The 26529-nt window shown below is 43.9% G+C and overlaps 1 protein-coding gene across 1 annotated transcript in view; it reads right to left on the bottom strand.

The window, feature by feature from the left end:
• The window catches only part of nbas (NBAS subunit of NRZ tethering complex), a gene marked incomplete at both ends in the record, with an annotated part of 203143 nt that overhangs the window by 2167 nt on the left and 174447 nt on the right, over positions 1-26529 (bottom strand). Inside the window, 3 exons of the mRNA XM_080022664.1 lie at positions 14903-15034; positions 16337-16484; positions 23521-23660. Of these exons, the coding sequence (XP_079878790.1) occupies positions 14903-15034; positions 16337-16484; positions 23521-23660 (420 nt within the window). The remainder of the gene's footprint in view (positions 1-14902; positions 15035-16336; positions 16485-23520; positions 23661-26529) is intronic.

The raw sequence follows: 26529 nt of genomic DNA, 5'->3' as shown, positions 1-26529 counted from the left end.
ATGGCGCGCAGACACACGTCCACCTTCCCTGGTATTACTGCCTGTGCCAGAGAGAGACGGCCAAGACGTGTTAGGGTCTCGGAGTCGGACGGTTTGACAGCTGAGCTGTACATAGAGAAATTGAGGGAGAGACGGAGGTGAATACGGATCGCTCGCTCTCCCTCTCCCTCTCTCTCTCTCTCTCTATGATTCCAATCATTTTTTGCAGTCAAAATCGCCAAATTTGTGAAGCTCCGCTGCAAATACAGGCAGCGACAGGAGGGCGGGGCAGCTGCGGTCTCAGCTTTGTGTTGAATGAGTGTGAACAGCGGAACTGCATTTGCCCGTAAAACGTGAAACGAAAATGTATGGTCACCTCACCAACAGCCATTGTGCAACCTGCCGAATGGTGAATTTAAGCTACCGCTATCGGGTTGTCATCATATGTGTGTAGATTTGGCTTTGATACGAGCCAGTGCCCCTCCGGCTATTGACCTCACCACACATCACTGGTGTACATAACATTACATTTAGCAGACGCTTTTATCCAAAGCGACTTACAATTATTCAAACACCGACGGACGCAGCCATCAGGAGCAATTAGGGGTTAAGTGTCTTGCTCAAGGACACTACAGCATGCTAGCAGGAGGAGCCTGGGATCGAACCAGCAACCTTTAGATTACTAGATGACCAGCTCTACCTCCTGAGCTACCATGTATGTTTACAATGTTAAACCCCCCTTCAAGGTTCAAACCACACCGTCATCAGAGGAGCACCGGAGGCGTGTTGTATCTCACATCTCCAGTCTGTCAAGTGTGCAGGCCAGCGTCCCACACTGTGAATGAATGAACAAGCACTCAGCGTGAAGAGAGAGAGACAAGACTTGTCCTCGCCGTCTTCCCTCGTTCCCTTCCTTTATGTTCTCGCCTCCTCCCGGTGTCACCCAGCGGGCGGAGTCCCGGCTTCCTGTTTACAGCCTCTGCTAAATGCTCCCTGATTGGTTCTCTCTCTGCTTGACAGGCTTGACATATCACATACAATCAGTTACCAGTTGCTAAACAGTTCCATTCACCCTGTAGGTTTCACAGATCATCACCTCGTCACTCTGGAGCTATGCTCTGCACCCGGCACCAAGCATTCTTCTTACTGGCATTTTAATTTGAAGTTGCTGCACGACGGCATTTTCAACAGCAGTTTTAAATTATTCTGGGATGGCTGGAGGAGCAGGAAGGGGGCCTTCAGCTCCTTGGGTCTGTGGTGGGAGGTAGGCAAAGCACAGATCCGTGTCTTCTGCCAACGGTACTGTGTTCACTCCACCAGCAGGGTTAAGGAGACCATAAACACCCTAGAGCAGGAGATCAGAGACATTGAGGGAAGCCTCCTTAGTGGTAGCGCCCCTGCGGGTGGGAGGCTGCAGGTGAAGAGGCAGGAGCGTAGCACTTTCCTCCAGGAGAGAGTACGGGGTGCCATGGTCTGGGCTCACTACCTCGGCATCAGGAATATGGATGCCCCCAGCTCTTACTTCTTCAACCTAGAGAAGACTGTTCAGCAGTCCAGACAGATGGCCTGTCTCTGTCTCCCGGATGGCAGAGTGACCACCAGCCCGGCAGAGATGAGGGCGAATGCGGTGGCCTTCTTCACCACCCTATTCAGGGCAGGGGACCGTGATGGAGAGTGTGCTGCCGAGCTCCTTCAGGGGCTGCCTCGCCTGGAGGTCGGAGAGCCGGACGCCTTGGACGCTGCTATCGGAATGGAGGAGCTCACCTCTGCTGTGGGCCAGCTGGCGTCTGGGCGCGCTCCTGGGATAGACATTCTCCCTCCAAAGTTCTACAAGCATTTCTGGAGCCTGATAGGGGACAATCTACACCGGGTGCTGCTGGAGCCGGTGCGGACTGGTGCAATACCATTTTTCTCTCGGCAAGCAGCCCTCTCCCTCTTACCCAAGAAGGGAGACTTGGCCTTGCTCAAAAACTGGAGATCCGTTTCACTGCTTTGCATGGACTACAAACACTTCTCAAAAGTCCTGGCCAATAGGCTGAAAGGGGATTTAGGGTTGTTGATTTCCAAGGACCAGTCTAACTGCGTACCAGGCAGCTCTATTAAGGACAACTTGTTTTTAATGAGGGATTTGTTTGACCTGTGTAATTTCAATAACATTGATGTGGGTGTCTTATCCCTTGATCAGGAGAAAGCTTTCGACCGTGTGGACCATGGCTTTTTGTTTTCGACATTGAAGGCATTTGGATTTGGGGAAGGATTTCTTATCTATGTGCAGCTCCTTTACAGGGGAGCATCCTGCATGATCAAGGTGGGTGGGGGGTTGAGCCGTCCACTCCCTGTAGAGAGAGGGATAAGGCAGGGCTGTCCCATTTCTGAGCAACTGTACTCCCTTGCTATAGAACCTCTTCTGCACATTTTAGGGAACAGGCTGAGTGGGCTCTCCCTACCGAGGCTACCACAGGGGCCGCCGCTGGTCGTCGCCGCCTACGCAGACGATGTCAATGTTTTTGTTACCGACCAGGATGATGTCCGGAGGTTAGTGGCTTGCTTCAGGATGTATTAGACGGCCTTGTCCGCTAAGGTAAACTGGGAAAAAAGCGAGGCCTTGCTGGTGGGGAGGTGGGAGGGGAAGTGGAAGATCCCAGAACTGGGACGGTGTGGTGGAGAAAGTGTGTGCCAGACTCTCCAGGAGGAAATGGCTGATACCCAGTTGTCCTACAGGGGGAGGGTACTGGTTGCTAATATTTTGGTGGCCTCGACCTTATGACCGTATAAATGACCATTGTGCATCCACCCAGAGGCCTGCTAGAGGAGATCCAGAGGGCCATCGTCAACTTCTTCTGGTCCAGTCAGCACTGGATAAGAGCAGCAGCCTTTTATCTGCCAGTCCAGGAGGAGGGTCAAGGCCTCATTGACATTGCATCCAAGGTCGCGGCAAAGGTCACTGACCTTTGCCTCTCCTAAGCTGGAGGGGTTTGAGGCAGTGGGCAAGAAAGCTCTCTACTACACCTGCGTCAAAGTGACACACCTATGCTTTCTGGCAGGGGTGCGACTGTCGGGGTGGACCCAATTCTTTGGCCCAGGAGCATCCCCTACTGGCTGCTGGCGTTCTCTGTACAAGCTCCCCGTCGACAAACGGGTGGGGACTTCCAGTGGAGGGTCGTGCACGGGGCGGTGGTGACAAACAGGTATCTGGCACACCTGGATCCCAGCACGGGGGTAGGATGCATCTTCTGCTCTGAGAGGGAGACGCTGCAGCACCTGTTTGTTCTGTGTCCTCAGCTGCAGGGGCTGTTCGGGCTACTGGAGCGGTGGATTCAGGGTCTGGGGGAGAGCTTCTCTTTTAAACTTTTTATCTTCGGTCCTGTTTACACTGTCTGTCCATGCTCTGGTGAATAAGGTTTCAGGGGTGGCCAAACTGGCCATTTGGAAAAGCAGAAAGAACGCTGTGAGGGGTCAAGGGTCAGTAGATCCGGCCCAGATGACGATTGGTCTACTCTCAGAGACTTAGAGTTTTACAAACTGACTGGCAAATTGGACACTTTCAGAAGTGTATGGGTTGTTGGGGAGGTGCTGTGCTCTGTTCAGGATGATTCCCTCATTATTAACTTGTGATTTTCCTGTGTTAGCTGTGACCTATTCTCTCTTCCCCTCTCTCTCTCTCTCTCTCTCCAAGGAGGTCAACTGTACAAAGCAGGAAGTCTGGGCTGCAAAGGGAGCTGTGCTTATAGTGAACAGCTGTCTCAAACCTGGTGAAGATGAGCAGATCCCTGTGTACCTGGTTGTCTCTGAAGAGAGATGTCTATACACTTTGGTTCCTTCGTAATCAAGTGTCTGCTGCTGTGACATGACTTACAGCAAATAAAGGAACATTAAAAGTCAAAAAAGTCTCTCTCTCTCTCTCTCTCTCTCTCCCTCCCTCCCTCCATGTGGAGAGTTTAATTGGAATTATCGTGCGCTCACCACGTCTAATACATAATGCATGGCCAAACCTTCCTTTATCATTTAAATCATAAAGCTCTGCTGGAATGTCAGACTACACACACACACACACACACACACACACACACACACACACACACACACACACACACACACACACACACACACACACACACACACACACACACACACACACACACACACACACAGGAAATCTCTCATCCAATTCCCTGGCCCCCCTCCCTACCACTCCATTTCACATCCCTCCATCCTGGCTGTCCCAAGGCCTTGTTGACATGCATACACGCACAAACACATCGATATAAGCACACACATATACACACAGAGGGAGTGGATGAGATGTGAGCGACTCCTTGTCTCCACTCCAGACACAGATCGTGTTGTCTGATCCTTCCAAGAGGCCTGGGAGGCCTTTTTAGCCTGAGCACGCGCACACACACACACACACACACACACACACACACACACACACACACACACACACACACACACACACACACACACACACACACACACACACACACACACACACACACACACACACACACACACACCAAAACGAGAGAGATGAAAACAGAATATGACAGGAAGAGGAGAGGAGATAGAGTGGTTAAATCATGAATGAAAGAGGTGGGTGGAGAGGAAGAGGCCATAACAGGAAGACAGAGAGAGACAGTCCAAGAATATTATCTGTGCAACGAAAAGTCTAATAATTGGCCATCTCGCGCATTTCTAAAATTGCCCGGAGCAGCCAAATAAGTTGAAAAAAAAAACCTTTCTTGAAGGAAAATACGATTTTTCCAGATTTGTGTTCCTTTGTGTTTTTTCTAATCTCTCAACGTATTTTCAAAACCAAGTTTGATACATAAATAGTAAAAAAATGTTAAACCGTGGAGTTAAATATTAAAGACCATTCATCCATATTCCATGTGATGTGAAGTCACAATGTGAAACTGTTTTGATAAGAGTTCAGCCTTTAAATATTATGTGTTTCATACACATACGGAGACAACGTTGTGGGGGGGGCCGTGTCACTGACGTCACCGTCGCTTCCGTAAACAAGACGAGGATCCGATTTCATTCGTCTGTGAAAACTCCGGTTGCGCTCAGATAGTCAGTTCTCCGACAGCGACGCTGAATCTGATATTACTCCGGACTTGGAGAATATTTCAAACAGCAAATTTCAACCCGAATGTGACTATAAAACGGAATATATTCAAGAACGACCGGAAAATAAATTCCACTTTTATAAAACATGTATATTCTTACTGTTAAATAAAAGCTTTTTTCAAAACAAAAATACGTTCAACGCTCCCTCAAAACACAAGAACAAAGCAGTGATTGGCCCATTCCGCAGTATGTTATGTAGCCATGTGGCTTTGGCTACCCCATTTGCTATGTAGGAGCTAGGTGAATGAAGCCAAGTCTCGGCGAAACTTTCAAGGTGATTATCTCAGAAACACAGTTTCTGCAATTCAATTTTTGCTTGATTTGCACAAGAGACACCTTGTTTGGAAGCTCTGATTCTCCTCTTTCAAATGATGTGGAAAAAAAAAAAGTCGAAAGCCGCCAAATGACGCTTAAGTATGCGGTGGGTCACAAATTTGTCAAATCTACTATTTCTGAGATATTCTCTAGTTGGAATCGAGAAATTAAAACAGACATTTTAACTCGAAAAAAACTAAATAATATATAGGTTTCAACAAATTAAAGCAATTTTCTTCAGTTCATCCAATGAGTCCAATCCAACAAGACAGACTGACAAAATTCCGAAAACATGTCCGAACATTTGTGTGGAAATGGGAGGTAGAGTGGGAGGGATTGTCAGGACGTGTATTAAAGGTGCAATCAGTAGAATGCCTACTATGGCGAGTGAGGAGGGTCAAATAGAGTCACGCTACCGGATGCTTGAACCTATGTACGCTTTCTGACGATTATAGTCTGTAAGGAAGTATCCACATTTTACTTTTATGCTTCTACTATATTTGAGCGGTTTGCATGGGAGAATTGGTGGATTGGTGGGGCTGTTGGCTTTATAAATGTGGCGTGGCGGCGTCCTGATAACTGGCGGAGGTGTCAGGGCAGCTCTTATCTGGCCCTCATCTGGATCCCCCATTAGTCATGTTGCTGTTAACTCCTGGCTCTGCGCTCTGCTGTTCCCAACCCCACCCTGCCTCCACGCCATCCGCCCATACATCTTCACTAGGGGGGGCAGGAAGGAGGGAGGAGAGGGGGAGGTGAAGGAATCCAGGAGGAGACAATAGAGAAAGGGGGAAGAGAGAAGATGGAAAAGGGTGGTGCTGGTGGTGGGGTAGGCGGGGGATAGAGAGAAGGGAATGAGGAGGTAGATGGATGAAGAGTGGGGGAGTGGGTTGTCAGGTGGATAAAGGAGATAAGATAAGGGAGATTAAAGGAAAATTCGGTTACAAGACAGACAGAGGGAAAGCGAGAGAAGAGGGATTGAGACAGAGATGAGTGAGAGAGAGAGATGGAGTGAGGGATAGAAAACAGAGGAAACAGGGCGCGAGAGAAAAAGGACAAAGTGGAGAGGGAAAGAGAGAGGGAGAGAAAGAAGACAAAGAAGAGAGAGGGAGGGCAAGAGAGCGGGGGAAGGAGAGAGGGCAGGAGAAGAGAGAGGGAAAGAACTCAAAGGAAGAGGATGGGATAGAGGGAGCGGGGGATGGAGAGAGAAGAGAGGGAGGGATAATAATAATAATAATAATAATAAAATAAATTATGAATAAATACAGCTGCAGGCAGCGATAAACAGGGTCCAGGTTAGTCGTTTTAGACACAAATTCGTTTTCAGAGTTCCCGTAAAACACACCATCACTTTGTATTGACAACAATTCCAAATTTTCGAGTTTCCATGGAATGCAGCGTCAATCTGTGCTGTCGCTCGTCTTTACATCAGCATTACTACTAAAACGAGGTACAATTCTCGGAGTTTACCTTGAATGCAGCATCTGCTGACGTAATGACGCGGTGAGTAATGGTGACACGCAGAATTAATACTCCAAGCCGATACACTTGATACACAAGTTAGAAGGTGTCTGTTTACTACCTGTTGTCCACAGAGTCCTGCCTCATGGTGTCTCTGTAGAAGGAAATCACTCCGTGTGGAAGTTCCCTAAAACAGGGTTCCGTTCAAACGGACTGTGGTGGACCAAGGGGCGTGGTTAAGCCACGGCGTGATTCATGCAGCCGCAGAGCTGTTCTGAATCGGACCAGATTCAGCTGATGCAGGACCGCTGAGGCTTTCTTAATGTTTGTCTGACTGACAGAGGGGGATCGGCACACGGGGCTCGCCAGCCAACAAGGAGCTAGAGAAGTGTCATTCCGTACTGATATTACTATTACTGGTTATTTTTTACCTTTTTGGCCAGCGAGCATTTTTGTTTATTGTTGTAATAAAAACCCATGTCATTTCGGCGCCAAAGTGCCAGAAAGACTCAGCCTCCCCCCTTAATCCCATACCTGTGGGTAGAGACTCCTGCACGTTACACACTGTGCATTTCCCTCAGAGGCATTTCATCAAGTTTTTTTTTAACTTTTGGGACTAAAATAAAATGGACACGATTCAGACCCGTTGATGTGGAGCTGCAGGCGAACTACATTCCACTCCTACAGTCTGTACGTTACGACTGGCTAGAACGCCGCAAAATAAGGAGGGACACAACACTGAATCTTACACTGGGTTAGATGAGAACAGAATGTGTTTATTTACAAAAAAGGGCAAAAGAGATTGAACGAAAGGCCCCCGAGACATCAAGCAGGTAAGACGATACGCACACGCTCACACGCGCAATTCGCAACCACTACAGACTGATGGAGTCTACAACTCGCACGATGCTAATGCACGGCCAAAGCCACAATTTGCACGTGTCCCACCGCAAAAGTCGCCATCTTGCACATTTCTAAATAGCCAGGAGCAGCCAAATAAGTAGAAAAAACCTTTCTTGAAGGAAAATTCGATTTGTGTTTTTCTTTTTTTTTTTTTATCTCTCAACGTATTTTCAAAACCGAGTTTGATCTATTTCTACTAGAAAAATGTTAAACCGTGGAGTTAAATATTTCCGTTAGATTACATGGGGAAACGCAGTTCACTTCCCGAGACTCAGAACAGCACTGAACAACTCCGATCAATCGTTTCCTTAAAAGCGAGTCGTTTCCTTAAAAGCGAGCTTCCAGGTGAAGATCATTCATCCATATTCCATGTGATGTGAAGCCACAATGTGAAACCGGTTTGATAAGAGTTCAACCTTTAAATCGTACTACTTTCACACACACGGAGCCATTGTTGTGAAACGGCAAAGAAAAAAAAAAACCTTCGCCTTATGCACCTACGTCACTTCCATAAACATACGGTTAAAGCGCAGCACGGGGGTGTTTCGGTCTCACTTGTCTGTGAAAACTTTCTTCTCCATATCGTTATGGATTACGCGAAGCAGGTGGCGGAAGCTCTGAATCATATTTCAAACCTTAATCTGACCAGTGTGATCGATCCAAGTCAGTGTTAACAGCGCGTACTGGACTTCATTTTACGTGATGATAGTCAGCTCTCCAACAGCGACGCGGAGAACGACAGTGATGCTGAATCTGATATTACTCCGGACCAGGAGAACATTTCAAACAGTGGATTTCAAACTCAATGTGATGATGAAACGGAATATTTTCAAGAACCACCGGAGGAGATCAACGATTCCATTGTTGTTACGACGGAAGAAGTCGATGACGTGATGCAGTCCGTTGAGGTTGCTGACAGATTTTCAGATTTCAGATTTTCTGAGACTCATAATATCGATGGACTATGCTTTGTTGTGTTGTCCATACTTTTAAACTCCAAAATAATTCCACTTTTACAAAACATGTTTATTCTTACTAAATATAATAAAAAGCTACTAAATAAAAGGTTTTTTTTTTTTTTAAACAAAATTAGTTGTGTGTTGTTGAGCTGTTCATGATTGGCCCATTCAGCAGTATGTTAATTAGCCATGAGGCTTTGTTTGTCTGCCAACGCCATCTGCATTCTGGGAGCTGGCTGAATGAACCTGGTGATGGTAAAACTTTGGAGGTGATTATCTCAGAACGCCACCCCCTTGTCATTAACAAGCCATAGCTTTAAAAATATTCGCTTGATTTTCACAAGTGAGACCTTGTTTGGAAGCTCTGATTCTCCACTTTCAAATGACACCAAATGACCCTAAAGAACGCGGTGGGTCACATATAGAATAAATTGGATGATGATGGATGATGTCACAAAGCGACTCGCTTAACAAACTCATCGCGCTCCACCTACCAACTGGAAGTTGTAGAACCTTGACGTATCGGTGATGGGCGAACGTTTTTCTCTTTCTGGTAAAATGTTATCGATTTTTCACAAATTCCTGCTCACAAATGTAGATCGATATGGATCAAACTTGAACCACAAGATGTCTTAGACCTCAACCATTGGTTAAGCAATTGCCCTGTTCAAAACACTTTTAGCCCGGAAAATGCCAAGGAGATTGAAAATAATAAAAATCTGAACAATGATAGTATAATAACCATAATAATAATAATAATAATAATAAATATAGCTGCAGGCAGCAATACCCAGAGTCCAGTTTAGCATTGTTAAATACGTATTACAGTTCTACAAATTCTGTGCAACGAAGCACGAGTTACAGTTTTCAGATTTTTACGACCACTCAAAGAGACGAACCGTGGATTTACATAGCATTGGTTCATGATGTCACAAATTGACTGTGTTCTCAATGTGACACCAATGTTCCTCAACTCTCTGTGAATTTGTAAAGTTTCATCAAAATTTCCTGATCCATCTATCCATCCATTATCTATACCACTTATCCTCGTGGGGTCGCGGGGGGGCTGGAGCCAATCCCAGCTGTCATTGGGCGAGGGGCGGGGTACACCCTGGACAGGTCGCCAGTCTATCACAGGGCCGACATACAGAGACCAACAACTATGCACGCTCACATTCACACCTACTGTCAATTTTTTAGAGTCACCGATTAACCTAACCTGCATGTCTTTGTAATGTGGGAGAAAACCAACGCAGACACAGGGAGAACTGATATAAATGTAAATAGGTGTGAATAAGCCAACAACACGTATGAAATGTTCCCTTTGTTGTTTGGGAAAAGAACTGGGAAACATTTTGCTTCATTGGTTTCATCTCCCAGTAATGGTACAGAGTTGTCCTCTTCTTCTGGTGCTACAGACAACATGTCATCAAAGTGCTGCAAACACTTGTACTGTACAATATCAACTGGTTGTGAACATGTTCCATAAACATTCCATGTTGCTGTTTATCAGTTAAGGTTTCCTCAATATTTTCATCTTCTGAACTTAAATCTGCATTTTCAATATTATCAATGCACATACAGTATATTCATTATTGTTGTTTGTGGTTTTTGGATGTTCTTCAATTTTGAAAGGGGATTATTCCATTCATTGTTAAATTCTACATCCTTACACCACTTGTAATGTATTCTAAAATATGCCAAGGTCGACTTTCGGCTATTTTTCGGCATCTGGAACAATAACAAAAACAAGCTTTGTAATAACTTAACACAACAATAATAATGAAGACATGTTATTGCATAAACATAATAAATACATTTTAGTTTGAATAAGTACTTCTTTGTATTTTTTCTGTTAAGAATCTACAATTGGAAAATTCCGTTAAATAGATTACTTGTCTATATTGTATTGCAGACAACATTTATGGAACTCTAACATTAATTCGGCATTAGAATTATTATGGAAGAACTTGTCAATACTTAACACTTTCTCTCTTTTCATTCAAATCTGCTAAGTTTAGCTGTAGGAAACTGTTTATACATGACGTTTTTTAAAAGTACCCGTTTATTTTTAACTTTTAACCAAACCTTGTCATTGTTATAACTTACCTCATGTGTAAGTACATGTGCAGTCTCAGTGACAGTTGGTGATGCAGGATCTTGTGGTCGCCAATTAAGACGTATTCAAACAGGTTTAAATATTTAGATGATTTACGATAGTAGTCGAACTTTGGTAATTTTAGTGGTTTACATTTTGTGAATTACATTTGAATTAAGTTTTGTTTCCATGAAATACAAAAAACATTGTGGTATGTCTGTGTCTGTGCCATACCATTGCACGGCTTTTACTTTTCCGATGGTTCACTGGATCTTGAACTCATCACTCACTTGTACATTTGAGTGGACTCGACTAGATGTGGTCACAGGTTTTTGTGGACTACTGTTTTTAGTATTTTTCATTAATCCAGCAAAGTAATGGGGACCACGGAGATAAAATATAAATCGAACAGATCTACAGACATCTATCAGGTAAGAAGGTACATAAATATACACGTGAACACATAGTTTGTAATGTCGAACGTATGTGGATCAACTTAAATTCCCGGATGAAATTTAAACCACGAGATGCTTGTAATGTAACAGTTTAAACTGCACCTCAACCGCGTTGGTAGCTTATGTCATTGTTGTGTTCCAGATACTTTTAGCCGGGTTGGACATATCTTGGCATTGAATGTATTGGACAGCGTCTGTGAATTTCGGTCAAATTTGGTCGGTTTTTCACTAATTCCTGCTCCATATGTGGAGCGACCACCCGGATTTGGATGAAACTTAAACCACGAGATGTTTGTCAACCCTGTTCATAGCTTCTGTTGATCTTCTGTTTCAAATAGTTTCACATTTCAAAATTCAGAGAATTTTACCCGAACAATACTAATAGCTAATAATAATAACCATAAATAATAATACAATACACCCGTTTTCATCCCTCCACCCTTCCAAATCCTTCTCTCCTTCCACCTATAGAGTGTGGTTTGCCAGCAAATCACGGCCAAGCAAGTTAATGTAGGATGCCCGGTCATTACCGTTCCATTCCTTAATTATCCCTTTACAGAGCCCTTTCCAATAACACCGTCTTAATTAAAAAAAACAAATAAACAAACATCTAAATTGAACTTGATATTTTGTTTTTATCCATTATCTCTATGGTAACACCCACGGGACATAAAGCTATGAAGTCACTGTGTGTTGTTATTGAGGAAAACCAACCACGACGTCCGATACAGTCAGGGAACCGCACGCACGCACGCACGCACGCACGCACGCACGCACGCACGCACGCACGCACGCACGCACGCACGCACGCACGCACGCACGCACGCACGCACGCACGCACGCACGCACGCACGCACGCACGCACGCACGCACGCACGCACGCACGCACGCACGCACGCACGCACGCACGCACGCACGCACGCACGCACGCACGCACGCACGCACGCACGCACGCACACACACACACACACACACACACACACACACACACACACACACACACACAATACTGTAGAAATCGGAGATAAAAAAAAAAAAAAATGCCGATCACGCCGCACAGTGGAATTCCATTTACAATTTCAATCCACTAAACCCAGAGTCTAAACAAATACTTTTTAGGAATCAATGCCATTTCTAAACGAGTACGTTTTGGACACGTCGAAAGACTGGGAATATGAGAGCTTTTTGTACGATTTCGCCTGAGTGATCAAACTTGACTTGAGGTGATGAAGCTGAACTATGACAGAAAAGTGCAAACTTCACCTGCTCCGACAGCGTCTTTTTTCCCCAAGAAGCTGATTTAAAATAGAAATCAATTAGCACGGGAAGCTGCGCACTTGACGACTTCACACAGGACCTGTTCTCAGCTGACCCGGGCTTCATAATTTCCTTTTAAGTTCACATTTCCATATTGCACTCAATCAGTCGCATGCTTATCTTAAGCGACTCAGACAGGGCGAGAAGGTCTGCAGGGGCTTCCTCTCTGGGACCCGAAATCCGAGATTTGTATTGTGAGATGTGATTTCTGTGATGTGATGTGATGTGAAACTTCCATACCTGTCTGTACAATAGTTATGGAGATAACAGTGAAACTATGATCAAAACAGTCATTATTGTACATTCCCTAATGGTGTACAATGTCTTGTAAATTAAATAACGGTGAAGTTGAACTATTAATCATTTTGCTGGGGATGCCCTGGAACCTCTCAGAGGACCCCTGGGGGTCCCTAGACCCCATGTTGAGAGCCATTGTAATGAGGCACCTTTGAGTGTTAAGCTGCTGTATAGCTACTACCTGGCTGTCCTGGAAGCAGCATTCCTCCTTCTGTGACCCCTTCTCCAGGTTTCTTCCATTTTTGTTTCCCCGCTGGGTTGTTTTTCTGGGTTTTTCCCGTGTCCTAGTGGGGGTTAAGACTTGGGGATGCTGTTTATTTCTATGGGAAATTTTGCCGTTTGAGGCTGAACCGTGAGGGGCTGTATACATAAACTTTAAAGACTGCGCAACATACATATTATATCGATCACCTATCACATTTCCTTACTGACCTCCTACAGCGAAGCCTTGACATTAAACCAACAAATTAAAATTAAAAATCATTCTAAATAATTCAAAAACGAACACACGGCCCAACACAAATGCACTATTTTGTCCTCTCTGTGCTCAACCAAAGACAGATCATTTCTGTGTCTCCACCGATGTTATCTTTAAAAGAAACCCTCCTGCCTTCTTCTCTAGGACGGGTCCTCTTTTATTCAGCGCACAGACGGCAAAGACGGGATTCACTCTCAAAACAGGCTTGCAAGTCACCGCCTCTCATCTTGTTCTCCTCTTTCCCCGTGTTCTTTCCAGCCCGACATCCTTGCGCTCTCTTCTACGACACTGTACTACCAACTTTGAGTTCTGACTCTGGGCTTTCACCTGTCTATTGATTCACATTTTTTCTAAGTTTTACTCATGTTTTAATATTGTTTTTCACCCCTTCATCTCTTCATGTCGATTCCTCCTCTCTCTCTCCCTCTCCCACTGATAATATTCTGCGTCCACCCCACTCTCCACAGGATAAAAGCAGCCGTTCAGGAGCCGAGATAGGAGCCTGAGGCTTCATTAAATGGAAACTCTGTCAGTTAATAGTGAGTTTCCTTCCTTATCTGATTGGGGAACAGAGCGCGGGGTCCACTGGGTCTGAGAGGCCTACTTTGTGACTATTATCTGATCTGGGAAAAGAGAAGACAGGCCCACAGAGTGCGAAGGGCCTAGTTAGAGCCAGTTGCTCAGATGCTTGGGTGTTGCTACTCTATTAGCCCTCCGGCTAAAGCTAGCTAACAGACCGAGGCGGGCTTTACAATGTGTAAAATCTGTGAAAATAACTCCTCACTTACTGTAACGTGACCCTGAGCATGAGTCTTCGCCGGTTAAACAGATACACACCGTGTTTTTTTTTTTTTTTTTGTGAGTTCTTTGTAAGAATCCCGCTGTTGACTGCTCATTACCCGTCTCTCCGCGGTTTTCCCTTTCACAACGTTCATCTCCATTCACCGGCTTATTTTCAACCTTTTATTCCATCGCATTCTGCCTCCCAATCCCACTTCTCTGACAATGTTGGAGCTCTGGCATACAGTGGCAAGAATACCAAGTAAAAAAATACATGTGGCTTAGTGCTTACATCAGCTGAAACGCGTTAATACACTGCAAAACAAGAAGAGGTATTCATCGCACAAAGTCATTTATCATTAAGCCACATACTCATTGTCAAAATTCCATTTCCCTCGGACAAAAGTAATCTTCGGGGGCTAAGGTCATTCAACAAGTTTCCCAAGCCGCTCAAACTCCTGGTAACAAGTGTTGACATCTTGGAACCGAGCAGAATCATTGTAAATTATTAAAAGATATACAGCACAAAGATAAAACTATGAAAAGTAAATAAATATATACTCCATTTGTTATAACAGCAAAATAATGAAATATAAACTGAAATTACATTTATAAATAGATAAAACATTTAGAATAACAATATATATATATATATTTTATTTTTTTTCTATTTTTTTTTTAATGTTTACATGTTCTTTAATTTGTTAATGTGTAGATATTGTTGGCCCACCTCGGTCATGTTGTTGATCTGGTCCAGGGTCAGCTTGAGCAGCTCCTTGTTTCCACTTTCGGCCATCAGCTTGAGGGCGGGCTGCTGGCGCCCCGGTTGGTCCTGGAGCAGCACGGCTATGTGCCCCACACACTGAGGATAGGGGGGAGATGGGATGAAGACGTGATGAGGGGATAGAGGGTGTAAGTGGGGGCAAAAGGGGAAAAAAAAAAGAGGAAGCCGGAAAGAGAGGTGAGAGAGAGCAACGAGGAGGCGGATGAGCGGGGAAAAGGAAGTAAAAAACAGTCGGCAAAGGTTAATCGAAGTGCACATTACGTTTTAAAAGATACTCAGACCAACAGGCTCTCAAAAGACACAGAAAACATACAATCACAAACCTATACACGTACACGATCTCACACGCACGCACACACACAAATCACACCACATGCTGAGACAGAAAGCTGTACACACACACACACACACACACACACACACACACACACACACACACACACACACACACACACAGGGGATGTCATGCACTGTTCAGTAATATATGGATATCACAATGCAATCTGACTCCCCCATGCTTCGACGGTTTCATTCCAGCAGATTCAAATGAAAGCTGCCCCCCCCCCCCCCGCTAATATTAGCCAGCCAGGCAGACACAGCCCCATTCATGCTGAATAGCATTAGTGCTAAACTAATATCACAGTCATCCGGCGCTAGACGTACAGAATGGCATTAAGATGCCCCAATTCCATGGCACTCAACAGGGCATAAATAGCATCAGGCAGCCATGCCGATATCAAAGAACAGCCAACGCCTATAGTGCGGCGCAGGAAGAAAGGAATTGAGCTGCCGTGACCGTACCGCTGCGGGTTACATGCTTAATAGCTTTAGGGTTCTGTATTAGATATGTCAGGGAGCGCGGCTGCTTCGGAGCGAGGTTTGGCTGGATGCAGACAAGCTATGGCCTAGGTGTTTTATTTTGAAAATAATAGCCTCGGCGTATCCTCTGGGTGGAAAGTGATTTCAAAGCGATATGTCACCTCTACACAAAGCAATGATGTTCAATAGCTTTGCAGGAGTAACCGCGACTTTGCTGGATATGAAAATTACAACGTTAGCAGTTGCCTAAAGCATAGGTTAACAGTTGTATTACATTTGTTTTAATGATCATTGCAAATAGGCAAAATAAGTTAAAAATGGATTTCTTGTAGTTCCCAAAGGCGGGGGAAGTAGACTTCAATCCTGATTATTTGCGATACAATTTTCTCCCCTAATATCCATCAACAGTTCCTAATTCATTAAAAACTAAACAATTTCAGGAGAACAAAAATACACAGAGGGTTTAAAATCATATTCCTGCGGAGCTGGTCCTTGACGCTCTCATTATGAGAAAACATTGAAACGTTGTACACAAACACGGACACGAAAGGGGGTGTTTACCTGTGCAGGGAGCTTGTGCTTTGTGTTGTAGAGGGATCGGACCATGGTGACAACCTCGTGGCCCAGGTCCACTTTGACCTCTGACCCCTGGGAGCGAGTCAGCAGTTCAGACGTCAAAACGACCCATGGGTTACGCTCAGTCTCCGCCCTGGGGTCGCACGGTGAGAAGGTTTGCGGTTAATGTGTGTGTGTGTGTGTGTGTGTGTGTGTGTGTGTGTGTGTGTGTGTGTGTGTGTGTGTGTGTTGCTTTCTAAAATCGACAGTGTGCTTCGATGGCGCCAAATCAGTCTCAAAAATCGCGAGTGCACAGAACAGGATCCGCGAGCAGAAACTATAGCAGCACAGTGCCTTGATAAATACTGTGTAGTCTGTAAACACACTTAGTGGCTTTGATTAATTACCAATTCAAATACTATAGCCAGTGCACAGCATGTCGTAGAATTACTTTAATATCCTTCTGGAGAACCCATACACTCCTCCAAATATCTCAATGGGAAGCAAGTGAGTATAAAAAACTATTCATATATGAAATTAAATCAATCATTCAATCAGTCAACGTGCAGATGCATTCAAAGGGGTTAGAAAGGAATCCCCTTTTTGAGAGCTTTGCTTCTTTTCTCTTTCGTTTTGAGAGATTTATTTCTTGACTTTTATATATATTTTTTATAACACAAACAAAAAAATAACATCTAATAAAATCTACTGTGGACCTTTATCAACAACAGTTAGCAACCTCCATAAAGATCTAAAAAACAAATAAAAGATACATACCCGTCATTGGTTACATTACCACTCCTATTGAGCAGGGATCCTAAACCTTTTTCATATCAGGACCCTCAAGCCAATTAAGCCGTGGACCCCATTTGTTAATACTTTGTCTCTGGGATCCCAAACGGAGATCTTTATTGTTTGATATGATTTTTTCCAAACCTCCACCCCTGTCTACACTATGGAGACAGTGAAACTATGAGCAAAACAATCATTATTGTACATTATCTAATAGTGCTAATGTCTTGTACATGAAAAAAGGTTGACGTTTAAGGTCTCCATGTTGAGAACCACAGCTATCAAGAATACACGATGAGTAATATAAATGTTGACTTTGTTTTAAAAACAACTGTTCTTTGAACAAGTACAAAAAGCTTGTATTGGGGCAAGATAAAATTACCTTCAACTTGATCAATATTTTTATTAAAACAAATGTGGTTTTCTTGTTTATAGTCACTCATAAATATATAACTTATTGCCAAACCACAACGGCAATAAGTTTAAGGTTCTTCCAGCGGCTGCAGCAACTGCTCAAAATAAAACAAATGTGACACTAAGTGTAATACAATGTGTGCAAATTGACAATGCATTTCACTTTCCGCATTCAGGCCATCCCCGGCCGCCACCGCGAGAGCAGGTCTCGGCAGGAAGACTCACAAACAGCGTGTTGAATGTTGCATGTTGTTTGTAGCCAAACTAGAGAGGGGCTGTTTATAGTTGTGAAGCCATAGTTTCAAAAATGCATGAGCGCACAGGGGAATTGCGATGAACACAACGAGAATCCCAGCTTGAATTCATTATGTTACAACCTTTCTCAACGCACGAGGCGAGAGCGGGAGGGCCCGTTGATACGCACGCCGATGTCAAACTAATGAAAGCAGTGGTTGACATGGATGCAAGGACAGCTCTTTGACTATAATACTCCAGGAGTTAATAGGAAACGCCTCCATGATTGACGTTGGCCTTTTTTTTCCCTCTCCCTTTCTCTCTTCTGAGTGAATAGAAGGAGACAGCTGCCAGCAGGGATTGGTACACGTTTGCTTACACAGTCACTTATGAGCCCTTTTCAAAACTTTGCAAAATGCCTCCGCGCTACTAGACTAAGCTTTACCAAGGCTAGAAAATGCAGATTGTAGTAAAGCAATAAGAGTCTGTGGAACTTTTGTCAATGCAGTCTAATGCATCTCACACTGATTAATCCGTTGGAGAGGAAGCAAGAAATATCAGGAGGCAATGGTGAGTTCATTCACTGTTATAATACATAATCCTGCCTGATGCATTTTAGAAAAATAAATAATATATATATAATTATCCTCTTTTCCCAGAATAATGTCTGACATCTTGACTGATTGTGTGTCAAATTGGCAAAAAAAAAAAGACCTTTGACGTTGACAAAACATTGAAGCCAAGCTGCTGTTTACTTAAAACAGCGAGGAGCCACTCTACTCCTTGTTACAGAACAGGTCCTCTGGGATGAAGTGTAACGACTACTGGGTGGCCAAAAAGCTCTCATTATGTTTGCTGTAAGCCCCCCAGAGAACATCAAAAACACACACTCAGTGAGCCTTGGCAAAGTCATCGCATACTGAAAGGGGGAAAAATCCTTCATGTGGGTATTTAACCATTGTTAGAACACAAGTCTTGTACATTTGTCACATGTTCTCCCACAGAGAAATGCTACAAAATTCCATTGGATGAGCACGGCCATGGTGTCAGCTGCAAAACAAACACCAAGACATCACAACAAGCTCTCGATCGCGTGTTAAATATTGGATGAACATGCAGAGGTAAAAAGAGATGGGCGGTTAGACGAGGAAATAAAATGTCTGGCATGAAAGGCGTATATTGTTTAGCCATGCAATGGGTCTTAAAAAAGAAGAAGAACAATCTTTATTTGTCACACAGCACACCACACTACAACACATGCACACACACACACACGCACATGCTTTGGATGGTGGCCGGTGAAATGGTTCCTCTGCATTTAACCCATCCTTGGCTTGTCCTTCCTCCGGGGGCACAGCCAGGAGCAGTGGGCAGCGTTTGTGGACGCGCCCGGGGACCTGGTGACGAGTGTCCATCGCTGGTCAGACGATGATGTGTGCATGTTTTTGGTGGGGGTCCTTACTGACTTGAGGTGGAGGAAACCCCATGTGAGCACGGGGAGAACATGCAAACTCCACACAGAAAGGCTCCTATTTGGGAGATAACCTGCCGGGTTACTAACTTTTACTAACTAATAATACTAACGATAACTTTACAGCCTTATAACAATCCTTCAGCAAAACGGTGCATATGTTTAAGTGACTGAGGGAGACGGATGGAGAAAAAAGGAAAGAGCGACAGCGAGCGCGAGGAAAGGACAGCAGGCCTCCAGTGCGACTCCCTCGGCTCAGGCAGCTTCCATCCTCATAACAAGGTTTCTTGCCCCGACTTGCTGCCTCAACCTCATCAGCGATAAGGCCATGGGAGCAGAAAGAGTCCATTTCTGCCGCTGGCACGCCACCAGTTTCCTTTTGTATTAGCTGGGGTTAGGAGGGCCGGGGACATGCACCAAATCTGTCTCGGGCTGAGCATGAGTCACAGCCAGTGGCTTTTTTGGCAATCAATCGTGGCATAATTTAAAGAGACAGACAGGAAGACGAGCTCTAAGGATGAACACATGTGCATGTGTACACATTTACATACACACACTAACAAATCAAACAAATTAGGGAAGTGTGCAACGACAAAGGCACCATAATATAGTTTTTAGAGGGCTGCTGGTCGATGACATGGATAAATCCAGATAACTTAATGCTAATTACGCTTTGCAGACTGTAGCAGAAAACTGTAAAGTGGCCGAGGGGAAAATATCCATTAAAATATACGGATATGCCTTTTTTTAGCTTCAAAATATAACTATAAATGTTCATGAGGGAGTGAACATTAATATCTGAAACACTGTCCAAACTTGCCGTGGGTTATCACATTGGGACTTTGGGACTTGTGCACCTTACAGAAAATGCAGATGACTTATATTTCACCTATGTTCACCTAGACTGACCGATATTATTAGCATCACACCGCTATGGTTTGGCATAAAATAGCAGATCAAAAGCAGAGTGCACAGTAGATTGTACACAGATTAGAATGAATTTCAGGCTTCCCAGCTTTTTCAATGGGCACATTAAAGCAGGATACAGCAAAATGTTGCATACTGCAGCAAATTACCTTTAGCTGTTCAAATGAATACCGCAGATGAACCCGGAAAAAAGCAAGTTAGTTTATACAAAGGATGCAGTGACTAGGACCAATTTTAGTTTTCTGCTGTCACCCCCCCGCCGCCCCCCAAATGATTCAGACTATGACTATTACACCCATGCTAAGAGTGGAGTGGCAGCAAAATCTGTTGTTGGAGGGGAGGGTATGGGGTGAACTTGGAGCAAACGCCTTCTCCTCTCCTAATCCCTTCTCTCTACTATTGTCTCACTGTTGAAAAGTAGCCTGACAGTAAAGACCGGGGCTTAACATCAGTGCGATGACAAATCTATTGTCCATTGCGAATTTGCGCATATGCACGTACATTCACATGCACAACTAATCCCTTTTCAGTCTAGATTGCTTCTTCTGTCTCCGTCCGTCGCTTTTTACTCCTGTAAAAGGGGTTATTTTGTTCCTGCCTTCAGAACGTCTCACTGTCTCTCCTTTCTTTCCCCAGTTCTTCCTTTATGCTTTATATTTAGCATTCAAATCACAGTCTGCCCTGACGCAGTCTCTCTTGCCTTTGCCTTCTCCATAACTCTCTTTAACACATCAATACATGATCTGCTGCATGACCGATTTAAACACCGATTTCATGAGTCACTTTGACCTTCTCCCTTATCCCTACCAAAGAGTGATTCAGATTTCATCACAACAAAAGATATTCATTGAATAAAACTGTCCAAGGGGCAACCTGTCTCGCATTTCGGTGAACGTTTAAGTACGATGTGCGATCAACAAAGATAAAAAGCCTAAAGAAGCTAGACAGGGGAGTCCTATAGAACAGAAAGGTGCACAATTACAGCTTAAACTTCTCAAAAGGAACACACCAGTTTGCTTTGATTGGGTGTGGAAGCCAAATTCCCCCCCCAGCACAATCTAGAGCTGCTTTCACAACTCTGGACAATGTCTGGATAATCAGGTCTGAACATTGTCCGGAGTTGCCCTTTCACACATGTAGCACACAACCAGGGATTGTCAGTGTCAGATGCAGTCATACCTACTGGAAATACTCTGGTTGGTTTGGATGAGGGGCGGAGCCTGGGTAGAGCATGCAGGAGGAAGGACGTGATGCAATGATGCTGCAGAGTTTTAGCACACCCAAGATGGCAGACGAGGCTACAGACTTTTCAGTAATTGTGACTTTTTTTGCATTGATACTCCATGTATTTGGACATATCCACAATCTTAAAGTGTATTTTCTTGTTCTTTTTCTTTGTCATCGTATGTTATGGCTGGAAATAACCCTTCTTCACCCTTGGCGAGTAGACGTCATCAACACAAAACACGCCCACTTGCTCACTGTGAAATCTCCGGACAATCACCTGCTTTATCCACACATACCGCTAAATCGGACATTACACAAACATGTACTAGGGTGCGGGCTGGGTAAAGTCTGTTTAATGTCCGGTACAACTGATTCAGACATTTGCGTTCACACATACAGCTCCTCTGGGTGATGTCCGGATAACTTTAGGGTTGCAGTGCATGTGTGAAAGCAGCTTAGTTTTGCCTTAGGGGTTCTCTTGCTATGCTCCTGCCTTTTGCAATGTGGCCAGCACAAATGGAGAAGAGTAATGAATTCATTAGGCTATTATCGATGGTACCGTCAATGCACACGGAGTCCCATACTTCACCGCCTGGGGCCGCAAGGGAACCCTGTTGCTTGAAGATCAGTAAACAACCATATTTTCTCATCAAACACAAATGATCAAACTCCAACATGTGTGCATGGATATGTACAAAACTTTGCTTTAGCGCAGTGCAATAGCCAGAGGTAATTCTATATGTGGACTGTTTCGAATGATTGGAGCACGCAGCTTGATGGAGCTCCTTAATGCAGTTGTACATACATGAAATCAACTGGCTGTGTAAATGTTACTTTTTCCTCCCCCTTGGTTTAACAAACAATCTATACTGTAAGTAAACCTAGGTCTTGGCGTGCCCAGGGTGTGCCAAGTACCTACACTTAGAAGCACTCACACAGCTTAGAACACAGCTAGGAACAAGACACTGCAAGAAGTACTGCTCATTTGACATTGGGACTTTAATATTGACATTCGCTTGTGGCTCTGAAGAGCCCCATCATGAAGGAGCAGCAGCTGCACAGAGAGAATAGGGAAAAGGAGGAACAGAACTTTGAGAGCTTTCAGATATTAGCTCTATAATAGCTAGGCTGTGCTTGTGTGGCACAGCACGGGACTGCTGTTATACTGTTTATGAAGGCCGAGCAGATCATGGAAACATTTTATCTGTTGAAGAACAACCCTCAACTATTGTGGCCACACATGTGGTTTGTGTTTCATTGTGGCGAGTACACCATGAAGATACTCTGTGAGGCTGTGACCAAATGAGAAAATTATACACAGTTGCCTGCCTTGAAACAACAGTCCCCCGACAGTGAATCACATCAGAAAAGCTTATCTGGGGATAGGGAAGGACCCCCCTGCTGTTAGAGCAAAGCCTAGAAGCATCCACATTCATGTTTAATGCAGTGAAAGCACTGTGGTAATGCACATATTATGATGTGCTGAATGTGTCCACATTGATGTTTTGTTCAAGAAATTCGACTCTTACTGGGCAATGCTTAATGCCAGAGTGTGGAAGCTTGTTTTTAAGAGCACTGCAGAAGGGCAGGCTGAATGCGCTGGCCTTTGCCTTTTGATTTGAGCTAATCAGGGAAACCATTTCACTCCACCACAGAGTAGACTCATATGCCTTTGAGCCGTCACAGCCCTAAAGGGTTCAGGCTTCTAGAAATACAACGTAATTTCATTATAACTAGAGTTATGAACCAAAAGTGGAGTCCTTTAAAAACTCACCCTGATGCACTGTTGCTGAAGTAGTAGTGGTGCTGTGGGGGATCTGCTGCTGAAGCTAGAAACATTGGGCTCACCGTTCATTGGCTGATGCATGCATTCAAGGAACCAGAGGTCATCACTGGACTCTTAAAAGACGTAAAGTACTCTGCTTTATGGTTGTATGAAGTTATAGTGGCACTTCCCCAAATTATTCGCTTATTTCATATGGTGAGATTGCTGGGGAATGATGGCAAATTGGCATGCTACAAAGATGAAACTTTCTTTGCTGCCCTATCATGACTCAAAACATTTGGATAAACTTGAATCAAATGACCTTGAAATGATAACAGACGTGGCTAACATTAGACTTACACTTCTTCTTTCATCGCAGGTGGCCACGCCTGTAGGAGGAGCATGAGCAACTGAAACTCTTCCCACTTGCTGGCAGTCTCCAGCAGGTCCAGGAAGAGCTTGTATCTTTTTTCCTCATTCTCCACATCCTCTATCTCCACCTGATAGAGAGGGATTTGGAAGGAGTAAAGAAAGTATATTCATAATATGGCAAAAAAAACAAAGCGTTAGAAGTCAGGTAAGTTTGACATCATGCATGTAGTTTGTTTTGCCTAAAATGAGGCTGAACAAAGATTATACAGGCTAGATTAATTTAAAAGGGAATCCCATAAGGTCGTCCGTGTTAGCTGGATTACACTACAACTCCCACAATTCCATTCAAAACTGCTAATGAATAATAATACTGCAAATAAAAACTGCTGAATATGGGATTTAAAAAAAATCAACAAAAAAAATGGATTACAACTTTATATTCGATGGACCTCTACAAAAATTAATTTAAGTGCACAATCACACATAATGAAGCATTAATATTAAAATAGGTATCATAATGGATATTGGCAAAATTCACTGGAAATAAAGAAGAAAGAGAACAGAAAAGGAGCAAGAGGGAGAGAGAAAGAGCAAGATGTGTGCGGTTATCTATGTAAAAGAGAGAGAGACATTGAGAGAGGGCGAGCGAAGGAACAGCCATTCAAAGGGAAAAGTGGAGAGAGGGATATGTGGAAGGAGGAGAAAGAAAAATGAGAGGGAGAACACGGCAAGTAATTAATTTTCTCCTCCAAGGTTGGCTCCAGCGTGATTTAACAGTTCAGAGAGCGGCTGATTTTGGAGGGAAAAACTCCATGCTGCCAAAGCAACTGGCCTCGGCGTCACCCCACCCCAACATACACGTGTAGACCCAAACACAGCAATAAGAAAAGGGACCATACAGTAAATCCCACATACGCTCCACGCATGGCGGCGTCCACGCATATGGACTGAATAATCGAATACTCAGGTTATTTGCTATCGGCCTATTTGTCCCAGCAGCACTCTACGGCCCTCTAAAATCAGCGTTTTGAAACCGCTAGCACAAGTGTGCCTTCAAATTCCACTTAAAACAAAAATAAGGTAAATTAGCTTGTGTGTTGCAAGATCAAAATTCCAAATAGGGCTGGGTATTGTTTAAAAAATGACGATACCAGTACCAATACCAGTACCTTTGAAGTCTGTGTGTGTGTGCGGGGGGGGGGGGTGTTTCCATGTGTGACGCAGTATGGGGAAGCACGGTAGTGCGTGTGGCAGAAAGAATCTCCTATTCACCATGCGAACAGTGATAGCCACCAAGCAAGCCCAAGTGAGGGGAAGGTCCTGCATCTGTATTACACTATAACTAAAATTTAAGCAAAAATTCCAAATAATAATGATCGTTTGCTCATTGCTCACTCCATTGTTCACACCCCTTGAATATTGCTGGCGCAAGCAGAGATATTCTGTTGTCATGCGTCACATTAAATCGAAAAACGCTTGCGGTGATTGGCTGGCTCGTAGCTGCTGCGGGAGTGGGCAAATCACACATCGCATAAAATCGAAGAATGCTTGGGCTGATTGGCTGCGAGCGAAAGCATACAAACAGTCATTTTATCTAGATCTGGGTACAAAGAGGATCAAATGCAGGTTCTGTTTCACTGGAGAAGCTTCGATACCACTCGGGTTATTGGGATATATCGGTCAATACCTTAAAGGTGTTGAGTAGCAATACCCAGCCCTAATTGCAAGGCTGTAGTAATACTCAAAGTGAGAACTTTAAGTAGTGATTTGACTCTTTTTTGATATTTGGTTCTTGAAGAGTTGCTCAGTAAAGGGTAAAGAGTCGTTTGAGTCAGAGTCGTAGATTAATTAAATTTTTCATTGAACTTCTTTCATTTGATTCAGCCGTGTCAGTTTGTGAGTCAGAGAATCACTTGCTCGCTCACTCTTTTGCCAGAGTGACTCCCGACTCCTGAGTCGTCTAAAACATTTATTTGCTACGAACAACTTGTTTGCGAGTTGTGCAACGTCGGCCATAATAACAAGCACAGTTCTATGTGTTTGTGATGTGTAGTGGTTGACGGCATAGTCTTCTTCCATGTTTTCCCAGTTACTGTAGTGGGGGGCCATGGAATCCCATTATAAGAATAAGGCATTTTAGAAAAAAAGAGAACACTGCTCTACATGTGCATCAGAATCGTTCCGTGTTGAAATAATTAACGCTGACCTTCTGATCTCAAATACCCGTCTTCATGTGTACCTTTGTTGTATCTAAAAAAAGGTTTCCTTTTTGAGGAGCAGCTGTCAGGTAATTAGCAGTGCCGCACCGCTCTGTTTGGTGATGTGGCAGAGCACGTTATGAGCGGGGGGCAGCAGCAATGAATTAGTTAAGCTGAACCTGGGAAATGGAGGTCGTTTGGGAGACAGAAATGGAATCTTAAATACCTGTAAAATGGCAATTTGCTGCTATTTTTCAGGGTCCTCAAATCTATCACAGGATTTGCACTCGAAAACTAGTTCATCATTTTTAATACCACACTTTGGTATTCATATATGCACTTTGAGCACCAATGAACCTTTAAAAAAAAACTTTTAAGCCTATAATTTATTTATTTGTGTGGTTTGGGTGATGTTGAAAGACACCAGGGCACGTGGAAATAATATTTGGATAACATGCAAAATATGTTCTTATTTCTACAATAGAGGTGTAACATGGCAATTTATCGAATGGTGATTAAACACTTTATAAATTTGCATGGAAGGTGTCACACTTAAAAGCTTTTAAAAGCTTTACTTCACGCAAACACACACACACACACACACACACACACACACACACACAGACACACACACACACACACACACACACACACACACACACACACACACACACACACACACACACACACACACACACACACACACGATAACTTGTCAATTACAGTGTACTGTAGCTCCGAGGTTCATGTCTTCCTAACAAGGACGGATGGTATTATATTTAATTACGCTTGTTGATGA

The sequence above is a fragment of the Zeus faber genome (genome assembly GCF_960531495.2).
Source record: "Zeus faber genome assembly, chromosome: 2".
NCBI lineage: Eukaryota > Metazoa > Chordata > Actinopteri > Zeiformes > Zeidae > Zeus > Zeus faber.
Note: the sequence above shows the minus strand (reverse complement) of the source record. Positions and strands in the feature narration are given on the sequence as shown.